Raw genomic sequence first — 12,112 nt, 5'->3', positions numbered from 1 at the left:
TTTATTTTGAGTCCTTCCCGATGAATACAGCATATCCTAAGGCCTGATGAAGGGGACAATGTACTGTCCCTGAAACACATTACATGTAGCACCATTTATAGGTTTGGTATAAAACCTAATTTTCCTGTGACCCATTTTCAGCTGACAGCACACTGACGTCTGCTGTCGGCTGACATCACCCAGCTGGTTCAGGCTGGGGAAAGATCCTGACTTTAAAGTCAGGATCCATTCCAGAGTCTGAAGCGGCACCTGGCTCAACCTCGCAGCAAAGCTCTGAGAGCCTGAGCCAGCCACTCCTCCCCCTCCACAGCCCAGCGCTCCAGTGAGTCTTTGGGATACCAACAGTACAGCCGTGGCCAAAAGTTTTGAGAATGACACAAATATTAATTTTCACAAAATCTGCTGCCCTAGTTTTTATGATGGCAATTTGCATATACTCCAGAATGTTATGAAGAGTGATCAGATGCAATTAATTGCAAAGTCGCTCCTTGCCATGAAATTGGACTTAATCCCAGAAAAAAAATTTTCACTGCATTTCAGCCCTGCCACAAAATGACCAGCTGACATCATGTCAGTGATTCTCTTATTAACACAGGTGTCAGTGTTGACAAGGACAAGGCTGGAGATCACTCTGTCATGCTGGTTTAGAATAACAGCATGACAGAGTGACAGCATGATAGCTTTAGTTAGAATAGCAGACTGGAAGCTTTAAAAGGAGGGGGGTGCTTGAAATCATTGTTCTTTCTCTGTTAACCATGGTTACCTGCAAGGAAACACGTGCAGTTATCATTGCTTTGCACAAATAGAGATTCACAGGCAAGGATATTGCTGCTAAGATTGGACTTAAATCAACCATTTAACGGATCATCAAGAACTTCAAGGAGAGAGGTTCAATAGTTGTGGAGAAGGCTGCAGGGTGTCCAAGAAAGTCCAGCAAGCACCAGGACCATCTCCTAAAGTTGATTCAGCTGTGGGATTGGGGCACCACCAGTGCAGAGCTTGCTCAGGAATGGCAGCAGGCAGGTTTGAGTGCATCTGCACACACGGTGAGGCAAAGACTTTTGGAGGATGGCCTGGTGTCAAGAAGGGCAACAAAGAAGCCACTTCTTTCCAGGAAAAACATCAGAAACAGACTGATATTCTGCAAAAGGTTTAGGGATTGGACTGCTGAGGACTGAGGTAAAGTCATTTTCTCTGATAAATCCCTTTTCCAAATGTTTGGGGCATCCGGAAAAAACCTTGTCCAGAGAAGAAAAGGTAAGCGTTACCATTAGTCCTCTGTCATGCCAACAGTAAAGCATCCTGAGACCAGCCAAGGGAGTAGGCTTAGTCACAATTTTGCCTAAGAACTCATCCGGTTGGTGACGAACAATGCATTTTCCAGTATGATGGAGCACCTTGCCATGAGGCAAAATTGAGAACCAAGTGACTTGGGGAACAGAACATCAAAATGTTGGGTCCATGGCCAGGAAACTCCCCAGACCTTAATCCCATGGAGAACTTGTGGTCAATCCTCAAGAGGTGGGTGAACAAAAAAAACCTTAAATTCCGACAAACTTCAAGCATTGATTATGTAAGAATGGGCTGCCATCAGTTAGGAGGTGGCCCAGAAGTTGATTGAGAGCATGCCAGGGTGAATTGCAGAGGTCTTGAAAAAGAAGGGTCAATACTGGAAATATTGAATCTTTGCATAAACTTAATGTAATTGTCAGTAAAAGCCTTTGACACTTATGAAATGTTTGTAATTATACTTCAGTATACCATAGTAACATCTGACAAAAAGATCTAAAAACACTGAAGCAGCAGGCTTTGTGAAAATTACTGTATATCTACCTAAGGTTCCAGTGCCATCATTGTACTATTTTAAAATGAAGAAAGCCTACACAGGACAAATCAGAAAACACACACGATCAGAAGAGCAAAGCCTAATGCAGAAACACATTATAGCTATGAGGTAGCTATGAAGTTGAGTTAGGATATGCTAATATTGATAGTTAGACTAAAGTGTTACTAAAAATTTTTTTTTTTTTTATTAAAATAACAAACTCGCAGTCTCTGCTCTAATTCATCCCAAAGATGTTCTTTCGAGTTGAGGTCAGGGCTCTGTACAGGCCAGTCAAGTTCATCAACCCCAAACTTGCTTATCCATGTCTTTATGGACTTTGCTTTGTACACTGGTGCGCAGTCAAGTTGGAACAAGAAGGGGCCAACCCCAAACTGTTTCCACAAAGTTGGGAGCATGAAATTGTCCAAAATGTCTCTTGGTATGCTGACGCCTTAAGAGTTCCCTTCACTGGAACTACAGGCCAAGCCCAACCCCTGAAAAACAACCCCACACCATAATACCCCCTCCACCAAACTTTACATTTGGTACAAAGCAGTTAAATACCGTTCTCTTGGCAATTGCCAAACCCAGACATGTCCATCGGATTGCCAGACAGAGAAGCACGATTCGTCACTCCAGAGAACAAATCTCCACTGCTCTAAAGTCCAGTGGCAGTGAGCTTTACGCCACTACATCCGATGCTTTGCTTTGCACTTGGTGATGTAAGGCTCGGATGCAGCTGCTCAACCATGGAAACCCATTCCATGAAGCTCTCTATGCACTGTTGTTGTGCTAATCTAAGGCCACAGGAAGTTTGGAGGTCTTTAGCTATTGACTCTGCAGACAGTTGGCAACTTCTGTGCACCGTGCGCTTCAGCATGCTTTTAATTTACATGGCTTACCACTTCGTGGAAGAGTTGCTGTTGTTCCCAGCTGCTTCCACTTTGTTATAATACCATTAACAGTTGACCGTAGAATATTTAGTAGCAAGGAAATTTCAGGGATTAGCTTTATTGCACAGGTGGCAGCCTATTATGGTACCACACTTGAATTCACTGAGCTCATGAAAGCAACCCATTCTTGCACAAATGTTTGTAGAAGCAGTCTGCATGCCTAGGTGCTTGATTTAATACACTTGCGGCCATAGAGGTGATTGGAACACCTGAATCCAATGATTTGGAGGGGTGTACCAATACTTTTTGCAATATAGTGTTATACTTACCTGCTCTGTGCAATGGTATTGCACAGGGCAGCCCCGAACCTCTTCTTTTTGGGTCCCATGATGGCGCTGTCCACTCCTCCTCTTCTCTATATGCCCCTATAGCAAGTGGCTCCAAAGCCTGGCTGTATGTGTCCATAAATAAAAAAAAATACCCCCGAAGCTGGGGTCTCTGGCTGGTGCGTGCAGGTGGGAGTTGGAGGAGAGAGACACAGTCCAGTGTCCCAGCTATATCCCTCCCTGTACTGCCCCTTCCCTGCCCTGGCAATGGAAGCTGTTTTTTTTTGTTTGTTCATTTTATGCAACACCCGGACTCATTTATCGGAATCCTGGGTAAGTACAGAGCAAAGTCATATACCTACTTCTACCCAGGACCCTTACTGGTGATTTTGGGGAACCACACGCTGTTATTTCCTCATTATTTTATTTATTATTAATGTTTAGTTCTGTATGTTTAGTTTGCTTCCTTTTTATTCTTGGTGATCTTTGTTCATACCTCAAACTTATGGATACTCAAAATTGCTATGTATGACTTGATAACTTTGTTATTAAATACTTATTGTGGAAAAAAATACGCCTAACTAATTTCTACACCAAAACAAATAATTTATCTATGGAGCAGCGCAAACACTTCTGTAGAATCACCATAAACACAGATAGATACAAATATAAAACACAGTGTAGTGTTCCTAAAAAAACTGTAGCAACTCTTAATAAATTACATATAATAATAAGTACAAATTCATCAAAAGTGCAATAAAAACATAAGTGCAGTTTGTAATGAGCTATTAATAAATTCCCTGTAATGTCCCTTTTGACCCGTGCACATAACTTCCCAGTATTGTAGCATATACAAAACCAAAGTGCTATAGTTCAAATTCATCAAATATGCAAAACATTAAATGTACAAATCCATTAAGCATGCAAATAATTGTGTCCATATACAGTCCAATAAAGCCTGCTGTGCTTCACAATCTTTGTGTGTGCATTTATGCAAATCCTTCTGCCAGTGAACCAGTCAGTCTCCACAGTGATTGTAGCTCAACCACCTCTGTGCCCCTTTTGCATAGTTGCCAACAGTCCTGAATTGCCTGGGACATTCACAATTTTTTGACAGCTGTCTTGATGTGATCTTGTCCTGGGCTGAGTCCCTCAAACGAAGGTCTGTCATGGACAGCTGAGCTTCTCACTCTGAACTTAGTGCATGATGGTGCCAAAACAGAGTTGCTGCCAGGCGGAGGAGGATAACAGATATAACATGCAGTACACAGATCCCTCCCCCCTACCTTCTCAGGCTTCCCCAGCAGCAGAGCTGTTTAATGGCTCAATATTGGGGACTCTAATTGATGGGAGGAAGTCAGGTGGTGCCTACCTTCTTGTGTGATTGAACAGAACTTGTGAGAGGGCATGGCCTGCTGTGTGAGGAGCACAGAAGGTAGATAGTACCTAGTTTGGGAAACAGTTCACACAGATTAGGGCTACCAGAGTGGGTGGGGCAGGGGGTGTGGCCAGTTCCTCCCATCATAGCACAGATGGCTGCTTCATTTGGCTCATGTAGCAGCTGAAGATGTGAAGTGGAGTAGACATACCAGCCTTGGAAGTCTTCCGAGTGCAACAATGTGGTAAATGACTGATGGATCATCCTGCTCAGTGACTGGCCTTCCCTACTGCTTAATGACTGTCCTGTCATACCGCTCACTGACTGTCCAATCATACCACACACTGACTTTCCTGCCATACCAATCACTGACTGCCCTGTCATACGCTCACTGGCTGCCCGTCATACCGCTCACTGACTGCCCTGTTGTACCACTCACTGACTATTCTGCCATACTGCTCACTGACTGCCCTGTCAAACTGCTCACTGACTGTCCTATCATACCTCTTACTGAGTGTCTTGTCATACTGCTCACAGACTGCCCACCCCTGACATACTGCTCACTGACTGTCCTTCTCTGACATACTGCTCACTAATGCAGGCCATAGACGGTTCGTTTTACGGGCCGAAAAAAATGGCCGTTCTGTTGCCACCAATGCTTACAAAAATCGGCCATTTTTCGTAAATTTTCCAGCATGACTGATAAAAGAAATGAGAAGGAACTGCGAAAATCGGCCGACGACATTGCCCCACTAATGGTGCGAATATCGGCCGATTATTCTTTCGGACGAAAATTCGGCCGATAAACGAACCGTCTATGGCCTGCATTAGGCTACTTTCACACTAAGGAGTTTTTGAAGCATTTTTGCGTTAAAAAAAAAAGCACCTGAAAAGCTCAAGAAAAATGCTGCCCTATGTATGTGAATATATATTTATGTATGTTTTCACACTAAGGCATTGCACTTGCGGTGCGTTGTAAAAACTCCTGCTTGCAGCATCTTTGGGGCATGAGTTAAAATAAAAACGCCCTCAAAACGCCTCTTCCCATTGAAATCAATGGAAAGCACCTGAAAAACGCCCGAAAAGTGCCTCAAAAATGCTTCTGGGAAGCATTTTTGGTGCAGTTTGTCACATGTCCTTTAAAAATGCTCACTGACTGTCCTACCCTGACTTACTGCTCACTGACTGTCCTGCTGTGACATACTGCTAACTCACTGTTCTGTCCTGACATACTGCTCACTAACTGTCTTGACATACTGCTCACTGACTGTCCGACTCAGACATACTGCTCACTGACTGTCCTGCCCTGACATACTGCTCACTGACTGTCATGCCCTAACATACTGATCACTGACTGTCCTGACATACCGTGCACTGACTGTCCTGCCCTAACATACTGCTTACTGATTTTCCTGACATACCGCACACTGACTGTCCTGCCCTAAGATGCGGCTCACTAACTGTCCTGTCCTGACATACTGTGCACTAACTGTGTTGACATACTGCTCACTGACTGTCCTACCCAGACATACTGCTCACTGACTGTCCTACCCAGACATACTGCTCACTGACTGTCCTACCCAGACATGCTGCTCACTGACTGTCCTGCCCTGACATACTGCTCACTGACTGTCCTGCCCTGACATACTGCTCACTGACTGTCCTGCCCTAGCATACTGCTCACTGACTGTCCTGCCCTAGCATACTGCTCAATGACTGTCCTGCCCTGACCTACTGCTCACTGACTGCCCTGACATACTGCTCACTGACTGTCCTGACATACTGCTCACTGACTGTCCTGACATACTGCTCACTGACTGTCCTGCCCTGACATAATGCTCACAGACTACCCTACCACTGCATACTGCTTACTAACCTCCCTGTGACTACATATACTCTCAATAGCTCTGCACTGCCATTTTGCACTGCCCTGCATAATTTTTTGGATACTTTTGTATTTCTTTAGCCCTATAACTATAGCTGTCTTACATATGCTTAATTAAAGTGTGGCACTAGATTAAATATATGCTTCTTGTGAAACCATTATCACTTTACTAACTGTAACAATAATGTGGAATTGTGTTTACCAGCAGATGACACAGACTTGACTTTAGACAAAGACAGCCAGATTGCCCATATCACAGACCGCTTCTCTTACTTCAAGCCAAGCATCCAAATAGAGGTGGACAAGGAAGATGGGAAGTCTGTGCGAGAAATTTCTATCAGAGGTGACATTCCCAGTTTTTATATTCTATCCTTTGATCCAGGTCAGTTTATGGAAAACTTATCAAAGAATTAAGGTATGGAAGAGTTAAAAAAAAAAGACAGCCTGAGGATGTGAAATAATGAAACCTGTCATGAACAAAATACGTGGAATGCCATTTCGACCCCTCCAGATACCAGTTCTCTGCTTGCCATGCTGATTGAATGGCTTCATTGCTTGTTGTGTTATTAACCTAGACCAGCTCAGCCTAAGTGATTTGGTTACCGCCCCCCAAACCACAAATGTAAACAAACCCTTACTGTCCTGAGCCCCCTATAAGGCTGCTTTTACACTGATGCACTGCTGTTTACCCACACCATGGGTGCAGCACAGTGCACCTGAGGCTTTCCGAGTTAGTTGCATTTTGCTATAGACATCTATTATACCTTTTGGGTGTGGAGCACTTTCTGAAAGCGCACCAAACCAGCAGGATATATTAAGTCTATGGCTCAGTGCAGGTAACCCACAGGTGCACTGCGCTGCACCCGCGGAAAGCTATTTGTTAACCCTTTTATAGGTGCTAATATGTCCATTGCAAAAGTGCAGTGTATGTGTTGTTAAATACTTCTCTTCCAACTTCTGCATTGCCCTCCAGGCTGCTAGAAAGGTCCCAGGCAAAGTACAGTTGGTATCACTCTGCCTGGGACAGAAGCCTGTGCAACAAAGGAAGCATCGGCTTATGTGGCTCCCAATCCCACCTCAGCTACTTGCTTCCTCCCCTGCTGGTGTTGGCTCTGATGCTCCGGGGTGACAGTTCGGCAAGCCCAGATCGCAATCAATGGGTTGCCAATACTGGGCATACCCTTCCTTGGTTTGAGGGTGAGGGCCACACATAAGGTCCACATGTTGAGCACCCCTGAACTAGACCAAGTATAGATAGAAGAAATGCTGAGATTTCATGACTCAGAATTGTCAAAGTCAGACACATCCAGACAACTAGTATTCTCGGGAGGTTGCCAGCAATATCTGTCCAGCAATGGCAGCACCATACTAATTGGGTTGCAGGCAGTTTGCAGTCTAATTTGGTTGTAGCACTAATAAAGACTTCTACTGTTTATGAATTTGGCCATCTTAATAATAAAACAGCAAGAACTGGAGCTGGGCCATTAGAAAAAGATTAATTCTTCTTTAGAGTTTTCATACTGATTGAAACCCCTTTTTTCCTTTTCTTTAAATTAAAAGCAGAACTCTGATCCCCTGTAAGGGAGTTTGTTTATAGCCTGTTGTCTTAGATCGTCTCAGATTGTCTGAAACATGCTAGTACTTTTTCGTATATTTCTTATACAAAATTAGCAGATACCCCCATCCACACAGGAGAAATAGATGGAGGAATCCCCCGTTAGACACTGTATTTTGACAGTGGGACCCTCCATTGTCAGAGTACACTGGTTAACAGCTGCAGCCGCTAATGTAGAAACATTTTCCAAAACGTCCCTTTTGACAGAAGTTGTTCAAACTATCAATTTCTGTTAAGCAGAGACAGCCACACAGAGAATGAAATTGATCAGTGTATGGCCAGCCTAACCCTTGATCCATTGTCTCTTACATATACTCATCCTACTTATATTTCTTCAGCCATTGAACTCTGGATATATACTGCAGTGAGAATCACTGAAATATTTTACATAAAAACCAGGGTTTGGGGCATGCCACAAAGAAATATGTTAGCAGGTGGTAGGATGAGTTGTACAGAATTTTTATTAGTAGGATTATCTTTAAAAAGCAAATTGGAAATGAAAGGAAAGTCAAAAAAGGACACAGAAGAGCATATTTGATAGTAAGCACTTATTTAAAAGTGGACATATACATTTGTATGGTATGTACATACCTGCCTTTATAAAGTTTTTCATTTGGTGGCCTGCACCAAGAAAACCGTAAAATGGCATTGGATTACAGTACAAAGTAAAATTAAATTTTTTTGCTTTGACTACAGGATGGAAAATTGATGATAAAATGATGGGTATATTCTCAAAATGTTTACCTGCTCTCACCAATCTCCACAAAATCAGGTGAGGTAAATTTTATATTCTGTGTTGAACCCCTAAAAGTAATATTTTAGTTTATAGATAAAAAACAGAATTCAAATCACCAGCCAAATATATTCATTAAACCAATAATACACCCTAAACTAAATGTCCCTAACCTGTTACAGACTGTCCCTAACTTGTGTTTAGTAGTTTTTTTCGGTTACCCAGTACTTATGCTTTTAGCTTTAGAAGTTTAGCTAGCTCCCCTCAGTCGATTCTGGTTTTCTGCCCATGCCATATGCAAGAGCTGTTACCTCTCTGGTGATAGCAAATTCCCATTATGCCTCAGTCTACCTGCAGGCACCTTGTGTGTCATTATGTTACTTTGAAGTCCACAAGAAACAAGGATCCTAGGGTAACGGCACTGCTCCTGCTGCTTAGGGAGCTGCTCAGAGAACATTATTATTCTTGAATGGACATACGGGAACTGGCAGGATCACCAAGTAAAAAAAACAATTGAGTTTCAGAATTTTTCTATATCCAAGTTACACGGTCCTCTGTGTGAGGGAATTGCCCTGTTCCTGTTGTATTGTCTATTTATGGAGAATGCAGCAGGAGGAGTAGTGATCCATGGTGGAAAGAGACAAGAATCTAGAACTCCAGATGGGGATATTATAGCCCATTGCTCAATCCCCTCAAGATACAAGAAGCTAGAGGAGTCCACTTACAGGAGCACTGAAATATATCAGATTTAGCTGTAATGACTCTTTAATTAGCCACTAATCTTTATTTATGTTCTTTCAGCCTGTGGAACGTTGGCCTCACAGATGCCACCTTCTCTTCTTTCCTCACCATCCTGCAGTGCTGCCCAAGCATCAGGTAGGCGTTGACCTAGTTAAATTTTATTTAATACACATCAGTCAAAAGCATGTGTAGCCCATTGAAATGTTATTACTTGCAGTACATTAACCACTTGCCCTCCTGAGGATTTACCCCCCTTCCTGACCAGGCCATTTTTTTGCGTTATGGCGCTGCGTTATTTAACTGACAATTGCAAGGTCATGCAACACTGCACCCAAATGAAATTTACATCCTTTTTTTCCCACGAATTGAGCTTTCTTTTGGTGGTATTTGATCGCCTGTGCGTTTTTAATTTTTTGGAAAAAAAAGACCGACACTTTTGAGAAAAAAAACAATATTTTTGACTATTTGCTATTATACATGTCCAATAAAAAAATTTTTAAAATAAAATTACGTCATAAATTTAGGCCAAAATGTATTCTGCTACATGTCTTTGCTAAAACAAAATTTCAATACGTGGAAATTAAATGGTTTATGTGAAAGGTTTAGTGTTTACAAATGGCTTTATAGATACACTGGTGGGACCTGACTTGGTGTCACTGACATCCCCAGTGACACCAATACAGTGATCAGTGCTAATAAAAAGCACTGACACTGTACTAATGGCACTGGGCAGAAAGAGGTTAACATGAGAGGCGATCAAAGGGTTAACTGTGTGCTGGGAGTGTTTTACTAGGGGTTCTGTGCCAGTGTGCTTCACTGTAAGCACAGCCATCCAAAGCAGTGTGCCTGAGCTGACAGGGAGGAAAACTGTTAGTAAACAAAACAGTTCTCCTCCATGTCAGAGATCATCGGAAATCACTGGGCACTGGCAACTAATCACTGGCCGGGACCCGGTGATTTACAGCCGCGGTCGCGAATGGCGGTGTGGGTAGGGCTCGCATGCCCCGTACCCAGAAATGCAAAATCACATATATATACCCGTGCCACCCTGTAGCAGTATTTTTGCTATAGTGCAGACGGGAAGCGGTTAAAATAGATGGCGGTAATCTACCATTCAGGGTCACTCACAATCGACAGAACAGCCCTCTGGAACTTGTATGCTGTATATCAGGACTCAGCTGGTGATCAGGGTAGTCAGGGACTACATTTCCCAAGAGAGGTAGCGTGAGGGTGGGACATATAAATATCAAACCCCGGGAGATTGGCCAGGACAGTGCAGGGAGAGACTGAAGGAGAAGGAAGTGTGCTGACGGCTGAAGTGCTGAACTTGGCTGTGGAGCCAGGGTTGGAGAGAGAGAGAGCAGAAAGAGCCTACTGACCCCCCGGTCTGCCACGCTGCCCAGCAGGCCAATCTGACAGCAGGAAACCAGATGGGATGCCGAGTCTGAGCCGGTGAGTCCGTGGACTGACCTCGTTTACAGAGAGAGAGAGACATACGATCTGCTGGACTATTTAATCGGATGAGAGAGATCCATGTATCCACTAGCCAAGTGAATACTGACAGTTTGCCACCTCAGCTATCTACCTACATATAGTTGTGAACATTACATGTAGTTACTTCAGTTTGTGGCCTAGATCTCATAGCCGCCATCGTTGAGATACATCTACATTGCAGTTTCCTGTACAAGCTGATTTCAGGACATACAGTTGCAGGCCAGAATACAGTAGAATCCACTGAAACAACAAGTTTCTCTTCTTCAACAAAGCAAGATTCCTATTACTGTTAGCTTTCACCTCTGAAGTACAAAGGGAGCTGTCTTTGCCTATAGACATTTATGACAATTGTGCTATCCATCACTTCAAGCCTGCCCCATGTTAGTGCTTTAAAGGGGACCAGGCCTTAATTCACTACCATCAAGAAGGAAATTATTAATTCTCCCCTTGTTCCTTCGTGATCTCTGTGTCACCATCCCAAGGAACTATATTACACACCTCATCTCAACCTCATACCAACTGGGCACCAACTAGTGTGCAGAAGACACTGTAGTGTACTTAAAGGGACAGTGCTTTGATTCCAATATAAACTCCATATTGGTTTACATTAACTTGGGTGTGAGTCCATTTTACAGTTGTGATTTACTTTGGTCTCGGGAGCACTGTGGTGTCAGAAGAGGTTGGGTTTGCAACCAGAAGTTCAAATTGACAGGGAACACAAAATAATTACTAAGCAACCCTTAAGGGGGTAGTGCTACATGTGGAGGCTAGTCTGGGATATCTCTGTTAAGAGAATCTGTGGCCATGCAGAGAGAGAAAGTATGGAACCATCTGAGATCGTTGCCTGTGCCAAGAGGAGAATGGAAACTCAGAGTACTGTGGGCTGAAGAGCAGGTTATGCAGATGTTAACAGCCCGCATACCAGACCATAAAGGGAGCAACCCAGATGCACCCAATGCATTAGTTTTGACTAAATGGGCCAAAGGGATCCCTTCTGTGCTTGAAGAACATAGTATACATCTGACTGACACAGTAATGACACAAGTGTTCCGATCCTGTACTGTTGAATGAAGTGGAGAGAGTTTACGGAAAGGTACCCCTGAGCTAGAGGCGTCCACTTCCGCTGCAGCTGGAGGAGGCATATCTGTCACTTCATGAGCTGAACTAGGAAAGTTTATAGAGACCTTGCTGAAAAACTCTGCCTCGATTTCTAGTCACAACT

At 43.4% G+C, this 12,112-nt stretch overlaps 1 protein-coding gene across 5 annotated transcripts in view; it reads left to right on the top strand.

The window, feature by feature from the left end:
* LRRC71 (leucine rich repeat containing 71) overlaps positions 1 to 12,112 on the top strand; it is a 138,665-nt gene that overhangs the window by 57,780 nt on the left and 68,773 nt on the right. For 4 of the 5 annotated variants that reach the window (XM_089693032.1, XM_089693030.1, XM_089693029.1 and 1 more), the window contains 3 exons: positions 6,513 to 6,650; positions 8,619 to 8,694; positions 9,457 to 9,531. In XM_089693032.1, the coding sequence (XP_089549158.1) occupies positions 6,513 to 6,650; positions 8,619 to 8,694; positions 9,457 to 9,531 (289 nt within the window). The remainder of the gene's footprint in view (positions 1 to 6,512; positions 6,651 to 8,618; positions 8,695 to 9,456; positions 9,532 to 12,112) is intronic. The other variant, XM_089693028.1, reaches the window with a different exon arrangement.

The sequence above is a fragment of the Staurois parvus genome, unplaced genomic scaffold (assembly GCF_062004578.1).
Source record: "Staurois parvus isolate SC_StPar_1 unplaced genomic scaffold, SC_StPar_1.0 ptg000610l, whole genome shotgun sequence".
Classification (NCBI taxonomy): domain Eukaryota; kingdom Metazoa; phylum Chordata; class Amphibia; order Anura; family Ranidae; genus Staurois; species Staurois parvus.
The sequence above is the reverse complement of the archived record's forward strand: the minus strand, read 5'-3'. Positions and strand labels throughout refer to the sequence as shown.